The 22617-nt window shown below is 42.5% G+C and overlaps 1 protein-coding gene across 3 annotated transcripts in view; it reads left to right on the forward strand.

The window, feature by feature from the left end:
* Positions 1-453: 453 nt before the first annotated feature.
* Positions 454-22617, forward strand: part of LOC130071863 (NACHT, LRR and PYD domains-containing protein 3-like) — a 134656-nt gene continuing 112492 nt past the window's right edge. For all 3 annotated transcript variants that reach the window (XM_056236774.1, XM_056236775.1, XM_056236773.1), the window contains exons 1-3: positions 454-508; positions 3012-3094; positions 3194-3552. In XM_056236774.1, the coding sequence (XP_056092749.1) occupies positions 3215-3552 (338 nt within the window). In that variant the 5' untranslated portion in view covers positions 454-508; positions 3012-3094; positions 3194-3214. The remainder of the gene's footprint in view (positions 509-3011; positions 3095-3193; positions 3553-22617) is intronic.

Here is a 22617-nt window from a genome sequence, read left to right on the forward strand (position 1 = left end):
GTCTTTTTGCCACTTGTGGGCGTGACCGCATTCACTCCGGCCGACGGTGACGTCAGGCGCATACCCTCTATTATGAAGAAATCTGGAGTCAACACATGGTCGTATAACGCAATACGAAGCTGCTTTCTTTTCCCTTTTTAAACGTCGGGAAAGATCAGCCCTCATTAGTTCTGGTAACAGCTCTGCTGATGAAGAATGGGAAGTGAAGTTCGTGATTAGTTCTGTTTTTCCAACACTTATATATATTTTTTCCCGTACTCTTTACTATTTCTGACTCGAAGGATAAATGAATGTTCGCTTTGACTCGCTGAAACTCTTCAGTTAATCCACAGGTTTTTTATGCAACTGGGTCACGTGATATCTGACACACACACACACACATACACATACACAGGTAGAACAGGTGTTACAGTCTCGAGCCTCCTTCAGGAAGTGAAAGTAAGTTAAAACTTCATGAGAAGTCGCCGTTTTGGAGATACAATGACTTTCATAAATGTCACACTTCACGGTCAGTATTTGCTTCTGATATCATGTCATATTATGTAGCCTATTTATATTATTATCACACGTGTGCCGTTAGCTCCGTGTATCTTCATCTCGTTTGTTGGCTCGGTTTTGTTTGCAAAAGAGAATAGCCACTAAACCTCCTTTCTTTTTTCCCTTTTCTGTAAGAAATAAAGCTTGATTTATTATTTTCCCATTCATGTATACGAAATGAGTTCATGATGTTCAAGTTTATTTGTCATGGGCATAAAGTTAGAGACATATTGTACATTGTAACGCTCGTGGTGAGTCAATACAAACCTGTCGTTTGTTAATTTGTAAATTGTCTCTTTTATTGTCATTTTTTGTATTTAATATTTAATCAGCACAACATTCATGGCAGGCCTAATGTACAGTACAATTGTACAATTGTAATCTATATAGGCCTATATGAGTCCAAATCAAAATGTATTATCTTTTATTAGAAAATGTTATATTAAGCAAAGACTCTGCTTAATATCTGCTAAAGATGGTCCTGACTATGGTTCTGCTGATCTTGCATGTCATCTTAATCTAACCCTAACCCTACCAGTCTAATACTCTATAACACTCTAGTGAGGTGTAGCGTTACTCAAAGTCAACAGGGTGTGTTAAAGGGACCATCAAGACAAAGTGAAACCACGTTCCCTTCAGCAGGAATAATTTGTTTTTAAATCACATCTTTAACACACAGAGATACAAGGTATTGTGTCTCTATATTCTCTGTCTGCTTTAAAGTCTTTTAAAAACCTCCCTGTTTTCTTAAGTATGTTGACTCTTTTCTTCGGTTGGTTTTACTCGTTTATATTTGAGTCTGATACTGGTTTGCTACTCCAGTTTTATGGTTGCTCTTAGCTATGTTGCTCTTATTTTTTGGTTTTATTTTTTGTTATGCATATTATATCTTCTTCAAATCGTGTTGTTCTGTAAAGCACTTTGGTCAGCCTAGTGGCTGTTGTAAATGTGCTATATAAATAAAATTGAACTTGAACTATAAAAAAATATTTAAGACTACAACACATTAAAAGCTAAGCATAAATGTAACACCAGATATGAGGTCAAAGCAAACAGGTTTCCCGAAACGGCAGCAACTTTTGCGCATACGACTGCCTTAATGAGTTTACTTTAAATAGTTTCATCATTAGAAGGTCTTCTTTCTGTCGCTAGAAGAGGCTAAACTTCAGCCCGTCCTGCCTCACGTCAGTGAGTGAAGAACATAATGTTGCTCGTACGTGTTAGGCACGTTATCATCATGCTGAAGCGTGCTTTTCTCCTCTTCTCGGAGAGTGTAGTCAAAACATCCCGTACTGTGGGTTTCTGAGACGTCGATGTCGTGATATTCAGATGATGTGTATTTGAAACCGATAGATCGTAAGGTAATGATGTATTTTTAGCCGGCAAGTATTCAGTGAAGGGAATGATGTCTATGAGTGTGTTTTGTCCATGTTTTTAGTTCTAATATTCCAACCGACAGCCAGCCGAAGTTTTGGACAGACATGATAACATGTTTAACCCTAACCCTAAACCCTAACCATGTGTGATTTTTGGGTAATTATAAAACATGCTGGAGAATTTAGAAATGCTTTTTGCGTAGTTCATTATACTTGTTTTACAAACTGACATGTTTGGTTTGTCAAAAACGTTGCATTCAGCTGTCGCAAGTAGGTTTCGATGCACAAAGTTGTTTTTGTTTCCTATAACAAAATGTTTTTTATTTAAACCCATGAAAATGCAGGTCCTGTTGTAAATAATAGTGAGAAATCACTTTTTAAAACTGTTGTTCAATTATTAACCCGTAGCAGATTTTGACTCATACCAAATTAGTTTGTATAGTATGTGTGTGAAGTGAAATACATGTTCTGACTGTAAACATTACTATTGCTGTAAACGTCACAGAGGAATATGTGACAACACTGTAAAACACAATGAATTTAGCATAATGATTTATGAGTTGGTCAGGCCTGACAAGCCCATATCTGGTGATTTGATCAACCTGAGACCTCTTCTTCTCTTCTTCATTCTCATCTTCAGAGTCTTTAACACGTCCAGTGTTGTGAGAAGAACAGCAGCACATGAGCTTCTAAACAGAAATGTGTCTTGATGGGCAGTTTAAGGTGTAAAAGACCAAAGAGAGGTTTCCTTTCACATCCTGAAGTTATCAAGTTTTGTTTATGCAATAATGTTTTCAGATTTAGATTCTGCCCTCATGATGAACAATCAATGGTGAAACATTTATCTCACGCACAATAAACCTATGAATGTTGGTTTCTTTTCTATGTATTGTGGACTGTCATATATGTGAATGTGTGTGCCCGCTGGGCATCCGTAGTGGTGTTGTGCAACGAGAGTGAGGAGGACGATAAAAATACTGGCATCTGAGTAACAGTTCCGAGTCCTCTCGTCAATGTAGAACTTAGCGTGGACGAGGTGGAGAACACAAGCTACTGCAGTCTGACTCTAAACTCTTCTGTTTTATTTTCCTCTCTTAGAGTTTCTCTAGCAAAGCCTGACCATCACACACATCGTTTGACTAAATCAGATGCACTTTTTGCATGAGGTTTGAAGAAAAAAGGTCATTTATTATTATTTTACTTAGTGCAATTATCTTCTGCGCATTTATAAAGTAGAAATTATGGCTATATTGTCTTGTTTTCTGTGTTTCTATATATAGGCCAGGTGTCAGTTCCTCATTATGGAGAAAAGAGAGAGAGTTTCATCTGAAATGATGCAGGAGACTCAAAGATCTTCATCTCCAGAACCCAGCTGTGTGTCTCTGAAGAGTGATGGATCCCTACATCATCCTCCTGACCCCAGTGATGAACCAGTGACCTCTGACCTCAGTGATGAACCAGTGACCTCTGACCTCAGTGATAAACCAGTGACCTCTGACCTCAGTGATGAACCAGTGACCTCTGACCTCAGTGATAAACCAGTGACCTCTGACCTCAGTGATAAACCAGTGACCTCTGACCTCAGTGATAAACCAGTGACCTCTGACCTCAGTGATGAACCAGTGACCTCTGACCTCAGGTGAGACTCTATCCAGTATTAGAGTCAATACTGGACGGGTCGCGGGAATGGGGTTGTTTCATTAATAATTTTATTATTAGGGTTTTTGTTGTTGACAATTTTCAATATGGTTTCTGATCGCATCACCGCACAGATTACAGCGCTCATTAAAGTGCGTATGTCAGGTTAAATTTGTAATTATGATTAACACAAAATAGTTAGGGGAAATACACGTTTGACAAGTTGTTGTATTGTTTTGTATGATTTTCGATACCTAAAGGCAGAATATAAGATGAAAAAGTTCGTTATTTTCAGTACTCACTTAAAACTGCTCCTCCGCCCAAACGGATCGCTTGACGTCATAAGAGGGAGACGTCTCCCCAGGTCGCTGAGAAAGTGAGTCTGTGAGCTGTGTTGATAATTGTACGAGTGATAGAGCGAGAGAATTAGTGATTAGGACATTTATTTATTTAGTTAGCTATTTAAGTTAGGTAGTTAGTTAGGTATACGCAGGCGTATTTTCTCAATGGTGAAATACTGCGTTTGTGCTGGGTGCTAAAACACCGTTAAAACCGGTCACAGAGTCCACTTTTTCCCAAAAAGCAGGTCTGTGTTCCGTGCCTGGGTCAACTTTGTTCGGACCAAACGCGCTGACTTCAGTGCTGCTTCGGTATCCAAGACTTCGGTCATTTGCAGCGCACATTTCTTCCAGTTTTTATGTTTCCACTTGTAGAGACTTTAAGGATGAACCAAACACAAATTAATCTTTCTAATCTCTCATGGGATTCATTCAAATGTGATTCAGCATTTCGGATCTGAATACCACATTCCAAAGTCACAAGACTGGCTCCAAATTGTCTAGAAAACCCCCCAGAGAAGACTTTTATGGCATCAGAGATAAGCCTAAACAGGAAGAATGTGTCACTGTTTTCATCCTTAAGCAAGACAAAGCTGCTCAGAAATGGTGAAACGAGGCCTGACCACCAAGGGGCCTGACCACCTTTGACCTCCCTCAGCATCACCACTGCTGAGCAGGACAGCGATGTAAAACAGACCACGCTTTCATTGAACGTGAGAGACTTACACAGACTTTACATATCAAACCCATTAAAACTCACGCAGAACAATGCTCAGTGGACTTAATCAAACATCATAATTCTTGTTGTTCCTACAATTCATGTTTGTATTATGCGTAGATCACATATAAATCATGTAATTGTGATATAACTGTGTGTATGGATGAAAAAGTATCGTGCTTCCAATCAAAAGAATCGTATGCCCTTAATTCAAAAGGTGGCTTGTTTGAAATCTGTGTAAAATGTTTTGTATGATTATAATAATCTATAATGTTTAAACTGGGGTCTCTTGTCCTCTGCTAAGTGCTGGAACCCAAGCAGATCCCAGATAACGATAAGTAGGAACGATCCACCTCCTAAAATGATGCCATTGTCTCATTGATCAGAATTCTCCAAAAGAGGTTGGACTAACATTTAAGTTAAAGACCCGAACAAAGGAGTTAGAGTTGAAGAAAAAGAAATTCGGTTCAGAGAGCAGTTCGGGGTTGCCGTTCGGTTTTAAGTTCGGTTCGGTGTTGAACTAAGTTTGCGCCTCTCTCTAGCAACAGCAAGAGAGTGTTCCTGTTCGTGCTTCTCTCTAAATACACCAAAGAGCGTGTTCGCACGCTTCTACATCGACCAGACCAAATTAGACCCGCAGACAAATAACCCATCAAGATCGGGGTTGAAACAGCTCATTCAAGCCATCTAACTCGTCTTACTTTCATTTCTTCCTTTATTTTCTTTTTTTCATAAAAGTCTCGGTGCAAAGTTAAGTTGCTGCAAAGTTCGTTTAAACGTCTCTCCTGCAACGCGCTTCGAACTGTAAAGACTCTTATTCGCCTGCCAATCACACGTGACCGGCAGTTCAGAAACTTCCATCCAGGCACTTCAAGGACAACCAGCCACACGGACCCGGTCGGGAAACCCCTTTGACGAAGCACCGCAAAAAGGGAACTCCCTAAGCAACGCAAAGACAAGCATGTAGCAGCTACTCCAGACTCTAACTAACTGGTGCTTTAAATGTAAATTGAATAACCTGTCTAAGAAACGAAGGTTTAAATTAATGCTTGGTGGTTCGTTCAGGTCATGTCTTACAAAGTGTATCTCACTCTGAAAACTCACTCTCTCTCTCTCTCTCTTCCTCTGCGCCTTGTATGAATGCGTGTGTGTGATTGTGTTTAGACCTTAGTTTTATGTGTTTAGAATAGTTAATAAAGTCGTCAATATATTTGAAAAGATATTTGCCTTGTGTTGTGCTTGCACATTTAATGTCTTGTACTGTCGATCTAAAGTTACCTTGCTAATACATAGTGTTTCACTATAGATTGGATATTCATATCTGTTGCCAAGGTTATAATTATGTAGCCTGGTTCTACCAGACTCTCGTACATTTCATTTGTACAGAGAGTCTGGCCTCGCTCCATTGAGAAACGTTTACTTCCTTGTAGGCGGGTTCTCTGTTAAAGTTCAAAACTATTGGATCTGCCCAGAGTCACTCAGGATCTGCCATAGCCAATCGCTAACGTGTGGTCGTGACGTATGTCATGCGCCGAAACCGGCTGGAAACAACAAGTCCGAATTCCATATTCATAAATCTAAATATCTAAATGCTAAACCTCTCTTTCTTATATTTGTGAAAGAATTTAAAAAATACCTCTTTTCAATTAAGTTGTCTGAGAACAAAAAAAAGCCTTAAAAACATTATCTGTTTGTAATTATTTTCCTTTTTTCAGTGTCATGTAATTCTCTTAACTTGTTCATGTTTATTTTATATTATCCCCCTACTGTTTTATTTTTGTTTTGTTTTTATTATTATTTTTTGTTTGTTTTTGTATTATGTTTTCTGTTATTACTTGTGTATTGTTTTAAGCAATAAAAAAAAACAAGTCCGAATGATCAGAGGATTATGTTTAGAATAAGATGTCTGTCAACGAGAGCTGCATGTTTTGTTCATCGAATTTAAGAGTTCAAGGAACAATTCTAAATTCTAAATGTATATTTGACACTAATGGTGCGTTCACACCGGACGCGAATAGCGCGTCAGGCGCGAGTGATTTCAATGTTAAGTCAATGCAAAGACGCGTTACGCGCGTAAAAAATTCCTGCGGCGCGAATGAGGCGTAGAGCGCGGCGCGGTAGACGCGAATACGCCTCATTCGCGCGTCAAGTTCGCGCGAATGGCGCGAATTGAGCGTCTGGCGCGTTAAGCGCGTTACGCGCGAATGATTTAGTTAGTGCTATTTGTGCATTCACGCGTTTGACGCGAATTCGCGTCTGCCGCCCGAGTTGAAAAATCTGAACTTCTGCGTCAATTCGCGCCGCGTTAACCAATCAGGAGCCTAGCTGCTTGCTGCTGTCACGTGGTGAAGTATCTGGATGCTTCAATAAATTATTTTGTAATATATGACTGTGGTTCTAATGCACAACTAAGCAAATATTTTATCACATAAAACTTGATTTCAATATATGAGACATATTCATTTTGCATTGAATGCTATTTATTCCATATCTAGATTATATGAAATATTATTATAATGTAAAGACAACCAACATATAAGTTCGTGTCTGGACAGTGATGTGTGAGAGAGAGAGAAAAATCACAGGACAGATTAATCACTTTTGGAGGCTGGCTTCATTTATTATCAAAACAAAAATAAATGACAGATTAGGTGGATGCGGGCGAGGGTGAACCTCGCGCCGGGCTGTAGAGCGCGGGCTCGACAGGCATAGCTAGACCACTCGAGGCCGAGGGCTTATACGGCCTACGCTGTCCTCATCAGCGTCCTCACCATTAGGTCCACCAAACCTAGCTCCTGGAGCAAATTGTGAAACTCCTGAAACCCTCCGGAGGTTCTGGTGGACCCGAGTACAGCGACGATGTCCCCTACGGAGCTGCTTCTGCTCTCCAGAGCATATACGAGCGGTGACTCTCTCGAATAATGCTAATGCTAATGCTCGATAAACATCTAAAAAGATGGCCGCCAACGGGTTTCGAAACTTTCGCCTCCGGATTTCGCCTCTGACGCGCGTAAATTTCGCTTCAAACTTTTGTTTTTACGCGCGTCAATTTCGCCATTGACACGCGAATTAACACAAAGTGGTCAAGCGTCAAACTAGACGCGGTAGACGCGAATTTGACGCGCTATTCGCGTCCGGTGTGAACGCACAGTAAGGACAGTGATGTATTCAGTCAACTGTCGAAGCTGGGTGTAATCATTAACAATACGCCGCTGCGGTCGTTTCGGATCTGCCGCAAATGCTGTACAGTGATCATCGTGCACGCCGAGCTGCCCAGCACCAACTCCTAACCTTTCTGCCTCCCTCACTTGGTCCTCCATTAGTGCAACAAGAGGAGACGACAACAACTATCGGCTTTGCATCCTATCGTTCGCCTTAGCTAACTCATTCACCACTAGCGGAGTGAGCTGGAAAATTAAACTTTTCCCGAACCCCGTGGGGAGGAGGGCCACAACATCATGGCCACCAACAACACTTAGCAAACATTGATCTTGCTCCGGCTTTAACTTCTGGATATTCGGCAGTTTTGCAACAACGGACCGAATAGATTTTCTCACGTCTTTCTCCGCTGCCATTACTGAACTCCAACTCAAACTGACACGCTACATCAACGTCATCGTTCTCAGCCACTCCCTCTGTTCGCTGATTGGACCGGTAAAAAAATTATTTCTGGAAACCAAAGTCTACAGCACAATCCCAGACGTAGTACTGAAGGAAAATAAAATTGAGCGGAAGTGCGTAGGAGGGCGGAGCCAGGCTAATAATTATGGCCCGTTCAAATGAACTCTAAACGAGTCATTTGCTCGGTTCCATAGTGATTCGGTCAAGATTCATTGCAAATCGATGAATCATTCCTTTTGAGCTAAATTGGCCTTCCGGCCCCCCTTAAATACATTTTATGTATATTATTATTGTGTGATTCGTTACATAATTGGTGGAGAGAATGCGGGGCAGTTCAACCTAAATTGTAAGCATATATCAAGATTTATCTTTTCATTTTGTTTCGGATGCGAGATCCGAACCTCTGAAAGTCTGTGTGTGACGTATGGAGAGCGCGCAGCGCGCGCCCTGTTTGAATGAATCTGCTGCTTGAGAGACGCACCCCTGAGAAAGCTGTTAATCTAGTCTGTCTGCCTCCATATATGTTATTTTTCAACTGCAGTAAAATAACCCAAGATATAAAATATCACACAACAATAAGGTGAGAATTGGGCGTGTTCCTCAATTTCTGAAATACCTTGATTATAGCTTACTGACGTCTGCGTGTTCCAGCGTCTGTCAAAGCTATACGTGTGTGTGTATCATTATATATTTTTATCCGATTCACAGTGCGTGTTCCACTGCGATCCGTGATAAACATAGAAGCAGTCATATTTATCTGATTGTCAATGCGTGTTCCATTGCAATCCCAGTAATAAACAGCTGTTTGTCTATGTTTGCTTGTATGGTAACTTTATGGGATTAATATCCTGTTGTCTGTTCAATGAATTATCGTGCAACTGCGTGTGTCCGAGTGTAGTTTAATAAGAGTTATTTTAAAGTTGTGTTCAAGTAAAGCTTGACATTGAAACTGAGCCAACAGTTAAGAACCCTGTTGTTTGTGGGCCCAGATAAACTTGCACAGAGACGATCCGCCGAGGTCGCCATCGTTCCATCTATTATAACGCAAAGCTGTCGCTTGCTTAAAGTTAATATCACTCCTAACAAATTCGAGTGAAGCCCCACATCGTAAAACCAGCTAAAGCTACGAGTGGTGTATTTCTGTACAGTTTGAAATGCGCCAACATTTCCCGTAATATGATCGATTGTTACTGTACATGCATGTTCTGTGGACATTGTTGAAATGCTCCCATATTGCATGGAACTCTAACAAACTGTTTTCCAACTGTCTGCAATTCCCAGTTCGCCTGCTAGCGTTCGTTTGGTCGCTATAGTTACGATCGTGACACGGAAGTCTTAGCCAACGCTTCCGGGTGAACTCTGACCCAACCCTCGTTGTAAACAAACGCTACGCTAAGCTAAGAGAAGCAGTTGCTTGCATTGAGGCCTGTGCTAAAGCTTTAGCATCAGTTACTGTTATCAATACTAACCCCAGCGGTTAACTACAGTGTCTGTTTGAAAAACGTTAAAGTGATTTAACCATTTAGACACCTCGACTTTCACACCTGTTGGTCCTTTCTTGTTTTTCTTATTTTACCTTTCTCACACTTTAAGTAAAAGGAAAATACTGGTTTATGATTATTAATTGTCAAATTTCGAATTTGTTTTAAAGAACAAGGAAATATTAAACAAAATTGAAATTCTACCTTTTCTAGACAGATCATTTCTAATGATTTCTAGATTTATTTTTGTAATAATTCTAATTACATAATTTTCATAATTTTACATTTCTCGTTGAGATCTAGTCACTTTAGGTGAATAAGTCTTTGAAACTCAAGAACTCTGAAAGTTAAAGTTTGAAAGTTGTTATTACTATTACAAAAATAGTGTTAGACTCAGACTTGCTCATTATTGTCATTGCGTTTTATCCTTTCGTCCTGTTGGTTATAAACTTAACCACTATATTTGATTAATTCATTTTCGGGACGCTTCAATAGGGGACATTACCATCTCCATACGAGTTTCAAATAAACCAGAGACAATCATCTTTTACAAAAGTTTATTTGTGTGTTTAGTTGTTCCTCAACTATCAATTCTATACTCGTGGTAGACCTAAAGGTAGCGGGATCCAACCTCCTTGCTTCATTTCTTCCTCATCACGTCTTTCCTGTTCTGTCCTGCTTTATTCCACCTTATTCTTCACATTTGTAGGGAACAAACCTGGAAGAACCATCAATCGACTCTAAAAAAAGAGACAAAGATAATCTTTCCCAACAAACAGATTATTAGGTATTTGATTTTTAATCAAACCCTCTTGTGTCTTCATACTCTCCCTGCATTTGTAAACGCAATTTAAACTTTGATATCTTATCCAAGATCAAGTAACAGAGACAAGTGCTGAGCAAACTCCGCTTTCAAAGCATCCCTGCTGTAAACTCTGCTGTAAGCGGTCCAACTGAAGGTGTGTGTGTCAATCCGGTCAAACTCAGAAAAGAGGTATCCGCATTATTATTGTTGTATTTTTCATTGCAAACATAAGCAATAATATTGTTTACCTTTCTGGAAACAGATTTTTTTTTTTTCCATTGATAAGAAACATTTATGAGAAATTAATACTTCCCCTAGTTAATAATTTTCTTTTTGTTTTTCCCTCATTGAAATTGGTTAACTTTTCTCTCTTTTTCCCTTACTCAGTTGAGCGACGAAGTCCTCACATCACGAGTTGAAACCAGCTTTTCAGTGATAGGAAATATTTACAAAAATAATATTTTCCCCCTATAAAAAAAAAGCTTTTTCCATTTGAGATTTGTTTTAACCTTTTTCTTTTTCTTTCCTTTACCCAGTTGAGTGACGAGATCTTCGCATCACTAGCCTCACTGTGTACACTTAGACCAACACTTAGTCATCACGACATTTCACTATTGATGTACAATTACTAAAACGACACTTAGCCGTTCAACCACATATAGCCTTATACACAGATCTGTCTCTTCACCAAACGTGCCAACATGTCGTGGACGACAAACCCCACTGCCCAACGGGAAGACGTGGACGCCTGGCTCAGAGGCATTACAGACTGCCTCACACCAAAGACAATTGAACTGTTATTATTTTTAATAATAATCATAATTCTGAGAAGATTCCTGACACACGATTCAAGCCAAAACCAAAACCATGTGGAACTAACCAAAATAACCTGTTCCCTAAGCAATGCCTTCACAGCCCAGCTAAACCTAAGCCACCAGCATGTCACCTACCTTCAGGAGGAGCTGACACGTGCCCAAAGCCGCATAGACAAGCTTGAAGTGAAAGTCCAGGATGACTCCAAGACCACCGAGTTCCTGAGAGAGCTGATGCACACTCAACACTGCAAAGACCGGCTCAAAGGTGAAGCTCAAGACAAACTCAAAGTGTCCGACGAAGCGGAGCAAGAAACAAAGACACAAGTTGACAAGCTCCAAGAAGCCCTTGCAGTCACTGAACGTGACAAAGAAGAGTTAAAGACTGTCCAGAAACACCTGGTAAACCAACTCCAGTCTGCTGAACATCAGTTAGAGAAAGCCAAAGCTGACATTGAAAGTAAGAACTCTGAAATTAATGCTCTGAAAGACCACCTGGAAAGGTGCAGCGCTGAAATGGACCATCTGACCCAACAGCGAGATGACGCCAACGACGAGCTCTACGCGGTCAGAGATGAACTCCAGCACATTTTCCAACAGAAACCAGAGCCAAGAAGGGAGAGACCTCCCTCAGCATCACCCCTGCTGAGCAGAACAGAGTCCTCCATCCAAGAACTGGCACACAGTGAAATAAGTGAATGGCCACAACCCAAAACGTCACCGGCCTTCACCACAGAACTGTTCACTGCCAACAAACGAAGAGAGCTCATCCAGGCAGGCTCCAAAGCTGCACAAGGGATGACCTTTAAAGATCTCAACCAGCTGGTTAAGAATATCACTCAGTTCAACCCGAACTCCACAGAGGGTCCCGACATCCAGGCCTACCTCCGAGATATCGACTTCCACCTAGAGGTGAGACCCCATATGACTGACAGAGACAGGTTATACCTCCTCAGATCCACATCCAGTCCAGAGGTACGAAGCTTCCTAGACAGACAACCTGCTAATGTCATGTCAAACTACCAGCTACTACGTGAGACACTGATTAAAGAATTTACAGGTCCAGAGTCAGAACACGGTGTGTTAATCGCCTTGGAAACCAAACAATGTCGACAAGAGACTCCCCAAGCCTACTACCACCGCTTTCGGCAAGCCTACTTAGGTGCACATAACAAACCTGAACTTGAAGAGGATGTGAACTTCAAAACCCTCTTCCTGAGAAACCTGCACCCTGGATTGAGTCATCATCTTGGCATCATGGCCTGCCCAGGCACAATGACAATTCAGCAGCTACGTGACCTGACACACAAGGCCTACATCAAACAAAAGATGGCCCCAAAGAAAGGTTTGAAAACATCCACAGGGTCAAACTCCATCAGCCAAGACACAAGCCTTGCACTGGAAGACACCCAGTGGCATGACAACTCCACAGTCCTTCATAAGGAGCACAGAGGACGTTACTCCCATGCCGATGACAGCTACCATTCCAACCACACGGAAAAGTCATGGGACCCACCAGAAGGAAACAACTGGAATCAACGAGTGCATCCAAAAGCATTCTATGAGGGTAAGCGACAACGAAACCCACCTCCGCACCACTCAGCCAAACACCACACTGAGTGTGCCCAAGAACACGACAGTCTCCCCTCAGAAGACATGGAGCAACTACTGAGGCAACTGCAAGTGTTAATCAAAGACAAGCTGAACACAGAAGACCAGTGATCACCTTGTACACCTTCCCGAGACGACCACCTGTTCTACAACAACCCAGAACAAAGTGGTCTCTCACAGTCAACCACTGACAAACACCCAGAGGTACCAGAAAACACCATCCTGGTTACCGATCACACCACAAGCTCCAAACTCAAGAACCATGTGTGTGCTACAGCAACGACAGTAAGCACAGAAGGTCAGAAATCTGTCACGACCAGAAGGCATCACAAGAGGAAGGCAACAAAGGAGACCACGTTTTGCACTACAGCTTCACGCATCCATGCCAAACCACCTCCCAATGTCTGCCAGAGAACTTCCTGCCTTACTGGACTGACCCCCAGCAGATCACCGAAAATCCCTTTCCAAGGCAAAGATGCAACAAGCCCATCAAAGCTAAGCCATCAAGCAAAGGGGGGAGCAAAACAGACTGAGACAGATCTGACATACATGCAGTACATGCACTACACTACACTGTACCACTAACATACACAAGTTAAACACAGCTACCGTGAAAAACATTCAACAAACATGTTCTTCCCACAGGTAGACACGGAAATCGCAACACTGACTTAGCTATCCTTTCCATAGGAAACATGTAGCAATACACCCAACAAGTATAACCCTCTCATTACATTGTGACACCTGACACTGCACAACAGTAGCCATACAGGAGTCACTCAACTGCTTGGTTTTGTTTTACCTCTTCCTTTTCTTCTTCCTTTATTAGGTAAAATCCCTGTTACCCCATAAGGGTCAAGGTTACCATATAAGGATTGACGCACCACGCCTGACGAATGTTAGCCTAGAGAACTCCCTGCATCATTCGAATCAAAATTTGAAAGGTAAATTGGTCTAAACCTAGAACAATTTAGAAGAGAATAAAACAAACAAATCAAATTTAGTCACAAAGTTGATCAATCACCGTTTTAAAACAAACTAGAATAACGGTCCTAAAATTGAACTAAACTTTTTCCACATGATTGACTACATTGAGAGAGTGAACCTGTTTTAGGCCTAGATAATCTAATGCCCTGCACCAGTAAAGTGACCAGTCTTGGAGGTGGTTGCCGTGTTGTTTGCTGTGTGTGTTTGCTTCTTCTGTTTCTCCAGCGTTCAATGATGTCTTCTTCTCAACCCATCATCGATCGAAGGGGGGAATATGTAGAGACTTTAAGGATGAACCAAACACAATCGTTTTCCCCCCTTCGTTTTAGGCCTAGATAATCTAATGCCCTGCACCAGTAAAGTGACCAGTCTTGGAGGTGGTTGCCGTGTTGTTTGCTGTGTGTGTTTGCTTCTTCTGTTTCTCCAGCGTTCAATGATGTCTTCTTCTCAACCCATCATCGATCGAAGGGGGGAATATGTAGAGACTTTAAGGATGAACCAAACACAAATTAATCTTTCTAATCTCTCATGGGATTCATTCAAATGTGATTCAGCATTTCGGATCTGAATACCACATTCCAAAGTCACAAGACTGGCTCCAAATTGTCTAGAAAACCCCCCAGAGAAGACTTTTATGGCATCAGAGATAAGCCTAAACAGGAAGAATGTGTCACTGTTTTCATCCTTAAGCAAGACAAAGCTGCTCAGAAATGGTGAAACGAGGCCTGACCACCAAGGGGCCTGACCACCTTTGACCTCCCTCAGCATCACCACTGCTGAGCAGGACAGCGATGTAAAACAGACCACGCTTTCATTGAACGTGAGAGACTTACACAGACTTTACATATCAAACCCATTAAAACTCACGCAGAACAATGCTCAGTGGACTTAATCAAACATCCTAATTCTTGTTGTTCCTACAATTCATGTTTGTATTATGCGTAGATCACATATAAATCATGTAATTGTGATATAACTGTGTGTATGGATGAAAAAGTATCGTCCTTCCAATCAAAAGAATCGTATGCCCTTAATTTAAAAGGTGGCTTGTTTGAAATCTGTGTAAAATGTTTTGTATGATTATAATAATCTATAATGTTTAAACTGGGGTCTCTTGTCCTCTGCTAAGTGCTGGAACCCAAGCAGATCCCAGATAACGATAAGTAGAAACTCGATCCACCTCCTAAAATGATGCCATTGTCTCATTGGTCAGAATTCTCCAAAAGAGGTTGGACTAACATTTAAGTTAAAGACCCGAACAAAGGAGTTAGAGTTGAAGAAAAAGAAATTCGGTTCAGAGAGCAGTTCGGGGTTACATTTACATTTACATTTAGTCATTTAGCAGACGCTTTTATCCAAAGCGACTTACAACTAAGGACTAAACCAAGCGAGTCATCGTGAAGAGGCAAAAGCAACGCAAGAAGTGCTCAAAATACAAAGTTCAGCCATAGCTCGGAGTAGCATAAGGCAGGCAAGCGAGGATTTAGAGGAAAGGATTTTTTTTTTTTTTTTTTTTTTTAAGTTAAGTGCTCCCGGAAGAGATGAGTTTTCAGTTGTCTTTTGAATGTTGTCAGGGATTCTGCATTCCGGATGAGGGTGGGGAGATCATTCCACTAGCATGGAACCGTGAATGAGAATGTTCTGGATAGTGATTTTGTGCGTTCTGGATAGTGATTTTGGGGTTGCCGTTCGGTTTTAAGTTCGGTTCGGTGTTGAACTAAGTTTGCGCCTCTCTCTAGCAACAGCAAGAGAGTGTTCCTGTTCGTGCTTCTCTCTGAAAACACCAAAGAGCGTGTTCGCACGCTTCTACATCGACCAGACCAAATTAGACCCGCAGACAAATAACCCATCAAGATCGGGGTTGAAACAGCTCATTCAAGCCATCTAACTCGTCTTACTTTCATTTCTTCCTTTATTTTCTTTTTTTCATAAAAGTCTCGGTGCAAAGTTAAGTTGCTGCAAAGTTCGTTTAAACGTCTCTCCTGCAACGCGCTTCGAACTGTAAAGACTCTTATTCGCCTGCCAATCACACGTGACCGGCAGTTCAGAAACTTCCATCCAGGCACTTCAAGGACAACCAGCCACACGGACCCGGTCGGGAAACCCCTTTGACGAAGCACCGCAAAAAGGGAACTCCCTAAGCAACGCAAAGACAAGCAAGTAGCAGCTACTCCAGACTCTAACTAACTGGTGCTTTAAATGTAAATTGAATAACCTGTCTAAGAAACGAAGGTTTAAATTAATGCTTGGTGGTTCGTTCAGGTCATGTCTTACAAAGTGCATCTCACTCTGAAAACTCACTCTCTCTCTCTCTCTCTTCCTCTGCGCCTTGTATGAATGCGTGTGTGTGATTGTGTTTAGACCTTAGTTTTATGTGTTTAGAATAGTTAATAAAGTCGTCAATATATTTGAAAAGATATTTGCCTTGTGTTGTGCTTGCACATTTAATGTCTTGTACTGTCGATCTAAAGTTACCTTGCTAATACATAGTGTTTCACTATAGATTGGATATTCATATCTGTTGCCAAGGTTATAATTATGGCCCGTTCAAATGAACTCTAAACGAGTCATTTGCTCGGTTCCATAGTGATTCGGTCAAGATTCATTGCAAATCGATGAATCATTCCTTTTGAGCTAAATTGGCCTTCCGGCCCCCCTTAAATACATTTTATGTATATTATTATTGTGTGATTCGTTACACACTGTTCGATCGCGCCCGCGTGTGTCTCTCTCTCTCTCTCTCTCTCTCTCTCTCTCTCTCTCTCTCTCTCTCTCTCTCTCGCGTGTGTCTCCGTGTCTCTCTCTCTCTCGCGCGTGTCTCTCTCTCGTGTGTCTCTCTCTCGTGTGTCTCTCTCTCTCACACACCAACACCAACAACCCGCGTAGATACGACGCGATGTTAGATAACAGTAGTTCCGCATTAATTAATTTGCACGGGAGTTTTATTTATTTTTATACTCGTGTATTCATGCACCGAACCGTGACGCCCGTACCGTTTCGGTTCAATACGAATACATGTACCGTTCCACCTCTAAGTTATGCCTATAAGTTATACACCTGCCCAACTCTCCACTGGTTATCTTCACACCAGATATTTATGTTTCTTCGATAGGAATTATTTAAATTTCTGTTTGCCTCCTCATCTGTCTCACGCCTGGGAGGCTCAAAAGTGTATGGCTGTGGGGGGATTTGAGGGGGATTTTGGATCTGCTCAGACTCAAAACTCTCCATACTTGAATAGAACGTTTGTGGAACGTTTCCCTCTTCTGACGTCACAGCTCAGCTGTGTTTTAAAAATATGATCTTGACAGAAATGGCTATAAAGCTTACTGTAGGGTAATTACAGTAATAATTTTAATGATAATTACATTTTCACTCAGACATCTAACCCTTATTTAATATATCAAAAAAATTTTTTTACCTGACATAGATACTTTAAGATAATAAACAATATTCGCTTTAATACTGATACAGGGAAATTATCAGTGCTGGTACTACTCGACCTCAGTGCTGCATTTGACACTGTCGATCACGACATACTTCTTGACAGGCTGGAAAACTGGGTGGGGCTTTCTGGGATAGTCCTAAAATGGTTCAGGTCATACTTAGAAGGGAGAGGTTATTATGTGAGTATAGGAGACCATAAGTCTGAGTGGACATCCATGACATGCAGAGTCCCTCAAGGCTCAATTCTTGCGCCACTCCTGTTCAACCTATATATGCTCCCAATGAGCCAAATAATGAGAAAGAACCGAATCTCTTACCACAGCTATGCAGACGACACACAGCTCTACTTAGCCCTATCGCCTAACGACTACAGCCCCATTGACTCCCTGTGCCAATGCATTGATGAAGTCAACAGTTGGATGTGCCAAAACTTTCTTCAGTTAAACAAAGACAAAACTGAAGTCATTGCATTTGGAAACAAAGATGAAGTTCTCAAGGTGAATGCATACCTTGACGCTAGGGGTCTAACAACTAAAAATCAAGTCAGGAATCTTGGTGTGTATCTAGAGTCAGACCTTAGTTTCAGTAGTCATGTAAAAGCAATAAATAAATCAGCATACTATCATCTGAAAAATATTGCAAGAATTAGATGCTTTGTTTCCAGTCAAGACTTAGAGAAACTTGTGCATGCTTTTATCACCAGCAGGGTGGATTATTGTAATGGACTCCTCACTGGCCTTCCTAAAAAGACCATAAGACAGTTGCAGCTCATACAGAACGCAGAGCAGAACCAGAACATATGAACACATCACACCAGTCCTCAGGTCTTTACACTGGCTCCCAGTTACATTTAGGATTGATTTTAAAGTATTATTACTGGTATATAAATTGTCTGAAAGCCTATTTGTTCAGCGCTGAGGTTTCCTAAGTGCGTTCGAACGCTCCATCACGTGAACTGCGCCTGGACAGAAAATCCAACGCGCGCGCCTCAGTTGTTCGCGCTCAGTGATGATGAGAGGAGACTCAGAGACCCCTTTCTTTACGTTTGTGTGCGTTTTATGAAAAACAAGTAAGTTCCTACTATTGTTGTATGTTTATACTGCGTTGTAAGGAATGTTGTGAAATTTATGTATGTTTATGCGAACTAGTTTTATTTGTTGAACTGCGTGACTAATTAGTGTAGTCATGATACCAGAGCGTGCTGTAATATTCGACATGTTTCCTGTGTGAAATAATTAGCCCTCTATATGTCAATGTAGACCTTATTTGTGTTAGTTATTTAGAAATATGCTTCTGCGTTCGAGTGCAGTGTATTTATACTGTTTATTTGGTGCTATCTGCATCGAGTGTTATAGTGATATAGTGTCATTCTGCATAGCCACTTAAAGGTGCATCAGTACAGATATTAAAGGCATATGGTGACATATTCTGTTACACTGGATTAATGTTAATGATTATTTTCTGTACTGTACCGTTGTGAATGATGACAATGAGCATAGTATAGTATTCCTTTATTTGTTTATTAATCGGTTATTATTACCATTGTATTATTTCTTTTTCTTTCTCTCTGTTTAGACCACATACACTCAATTATACGAACTTGTATATTGGCATCCTGATCTTGGAAATAAAGATGATAAAGGATTCTCTGGCCGGAATCTTTCTGTAGTGTTCCCATCCTAAAAAGAACCACTAGTCCATACTTTACATTGGTCCTTCGAGCCGGATATAGGGTTTCCTCGACACTATGGAGTCATCAACTGATGGTCAGCAGCAGGAGTCATCGGACCGACCTAAGAGAGAACCTCGTCCACCTGCACATTTGGCCCAGTACGAAGTCACTTTGCTGCCCTCTCAACAGCCTGTGGTCCAAGCCTCCTCTACCCCTGTTGGACAACCAGACCAGGCTCAGTCAACCAGGGCTAGGAGTTTGACAAGTTACCGGTCAGCTACACATTCACGACGGTCCTCTCAGTTATCTTACGGACTCCATCTGTTTCGAAGTACGTCTGATATACAAGAAGCTGCTTTAGAGGAGGAGATCAAAGGATTGGAGCTAGCTGATCTACAACAGGAAATAGAAGAAGAAAGGAAAGCTGACTTAGAAGCTGCAGCATTGGATGCACAAGCTAGAGAAGGACAGCGGCTACAAGAGGAAGCACATCTGGCTAAAGAGAGAATAGCTAGAGAAATGGGGAGACGCAGGCGCTTGAAGAAACTCGAGAAGGAGGTGCACATTGCCAGTCTTGTAAAGACCTACCTGACAGGGACGAACGATGATTCTTTGTCTACGTCGTCAGCTCCTGCTACGTTCTCCAAGTTACGTCTGTCATCACCATTGACTCAACAGCCACCTCTGGTGCCATCGGTTCCCATACAGCACCCACCTGTGCAACAGCCAAATCTAGTGCCAGTTCAGGTAGCACCTTTCTTCACTGTTCCTAATCAGATATTAGCACCATCTACTAATCCCGTCACAAGTGCCCAGATCAGTGTTCCTGTCAGTGCAGCACCGATTGCAGTACCAGTCTCTGTACTTCCATCTGGACCTGTCTCATTCGTTCCCAGCCTCTCCACGGTAACTACTCAGGCAGGTGGAGCGTTACCGATGACAATGTCTTCTGTCACAACTGGTCTCCCGTCTCAGCACCTAGGGGCTTCAGCTGCCAGTACAAGTTTCACAATGCCACCACGAGCAGTTACAGTGGCACCGCCACCTTCTGCAGTGCAGTACCCTCACCGCAGTATACCAACTGCATCACCAGTTCAGACGGCACCACCCTGGACCTACCCGGGTATGGAGACCTTGATTGCTACATCTTATGGCATTCCCAAACCGACACTTCCCTTCTTCGAGAGTGGCAAAGAAAGTGATTTTGCACTTTTGAAGATGGCGCTTGACAACTTGATGAATAGTCACCCTCATCTCAGCGAGCACTATAAATATCAAGTTCTTCTGGGTCAGCTCAAGCTTCAGAGTGCTCTGCAGTTGGCCAAATCATACATGTATGACCCCGCACCGTATACAGCTGCATTGGGGGCTCTGCAAGATAAATATGGCCAGCCAAGACAACTGGTTCAAAGTGAACTAGGGGCAATCCTCAATTCCCCAGCCATTAAGTCAGGAGACGCAGAGGCATTCGACTCCTTTGCCCTCTCGGTCCAGTCGCTTGTCGGTATGCTACGCACTTTAGAGGGACCTGTGGGATACGAGCTCAAGTGTGGTTCCCATGTTGACCGTCTCTTAAGCAAAATGTCTCCTTCCTACAGAGATGGATTTGTGGAATATTGTCTCGTTCGCGGAATCCTGCAGCCGGGTTCAGAGCTCACCTACTCCCTGCCCGATCTCGCTGCGTGGCTACAGATGAAGGCTCAAGCCAAGCGTCTCGCCAGTCGGGCTACTCTTCTCTATAACTCTACAGGGCCTACCTTTCCAAAGAGAGATCAACGTAGTCCAAAGCCCAAAGATTTAACAGCGTCAGTCTTCCTCTGCTCTGGGGAGGCAGCCGACAAGGAGACTTTCCATTCGAAGTCCCAAGCTTTCAAACTCAGTCCTTATTGTCCGTTTTGCAATAATAAGGAGCACTACCTTAACTCATGCTCCGACTTCAAGAAACTGACTACAGCTGAGATTAAGAAGTGGATTCAGGAAGGCGACAGATGTTGGAAATGCGGCCGCGGCCACAAAGCTACAGCCTGCACGCTTAAACGCCCATGTAAGCTTTGCAAAGAGAAACACCTTACAGTCCTGCATGATGTTATCCAAGAGTCATCCCAGAAAGTGCTGATGGTCAGTAATCCGAAGCCCATTGTCTACATTGAGCAGCCCAGAAGCCCTCAGAGAGTGTTGCTGAAGGTTGTCAAAGTGCTGCTGCATCATGCAGATCGCATTCTTGAGGTATTTGCAGTGCTCGATGATGGTTCGGAGAGAACTATTATCCTTCCACAAGCTGTAGAGCAGCTACAACTCTCTCAGCATCCAGAGACGCTTCATCTGAGGACAGTACAGCAAGAGGTGAAGGAGCTGAAAGGTTCTTCAGTTAGCTTTCATGTTTCCCCCATCTTCAAGCCAAACAAGAAGTTTTGGATTCCACATGCTTTCACAGCAAGCAGTTTGAGTTTATCTGAGCACACGTACCCATTAGCAGCTCTCCAGAAGCGCTATGAGTATCTCAAAGGACTTCCTTTGACGCCTATCCACAGAGCTCAACCTCTGCTCCTCATTGGTTCTGATATGCCTCAGCTTCTTACTCCTACACAGCCAGTCAGAGCAGGCCCATCTGGCGGTCCTGTAGCCATATGCACAAGGCTAGGCTGGTCCTTGCAAGGTCCTTTTGACATTATGCCAGTCTCTTCTCACCAGTCTTCCTGTCTGCACATCGCCACCGAGTCTTCGTATTCTGAACTCCTCAGAAATGTGGAACGTCTTTGGCATATTGACACAGTCCCCTATGTCAGTGAGAAGACTGCAACGCGTTCCAAGCAAGACCAGCAGGCACTCATCCTCTTACAGACAGCCTCCGAACGTGTATCGGTCGACGGTACCCAGCGCTACGCTACTCCACTGTTGCGTCGTCAGCCATTCATCCAACTCTGTGCTCAGCAAGATGCAGTGATGCAAAACCTACGCAGCACTGAGCGCCGGTTGGCTAAGGACACCGTTCGAGCAGCCTCATACTGCAAGGAGATGGATAAACTTGTTCAGTCCGGCTATGTCGCGGAAATCTTAACAGAAGAAGCAGCAAAGTCTATAGAGTCGTGGTATGTACCTCACCATATGGTGCACCACAATGGCAAGGACAGAGTAGTCTTTAACTGTTCCTTTTCCTATAAAGGCCTGTCCCTGAATGACCAACTCTTGCCGGGACCAACTCTCGGTCCGACCATGATTGGAGTCCTGATGCGGTTCCGATGTCATGCTGTGGCCATCAGCGGAGATATTAAGTCGATGTTCCATCAGATCCGCTTGTTGCCCAGTGATAAACCACTTCTGCGATTCCTGTGGCGTGACATGCAGAGGACATCTGAACCACGCATATTCCAATGGGAGGTGTTACCATTCGGAACAACGTGCAGCCCCTGTTGTGCAGTCTTTGCCCTGCAGCAGCACGTCAGAGATCACGAACCACCAGATTCTCCTCTCATGCATGTGATCGAGCACTCGTTCTATGTCGACAATTGCCTCCACAGTGTGAGTAAAACTGAGTATGCGAAGGTTCTAGTCGATGATCTGCGAGCGCTTCTGA

This window comes from Rhinichthys klamathensis, unplaced genomic scaffold (assembly GCF_029890125.1).
Source record: "Rhinichthys klamathensis goyatoka isolate OS25496 unplaced genomic scaffold, OSU_Roscu_1.1 h1tg000463l_1, whole genome shotgun sequence".
NCBI lineage: Eukaryota > Metazoa > Chordata > Actinopteri > Cypriniformes > Leuciscidae > Rhinichthys > Rhinichthys klamathensis.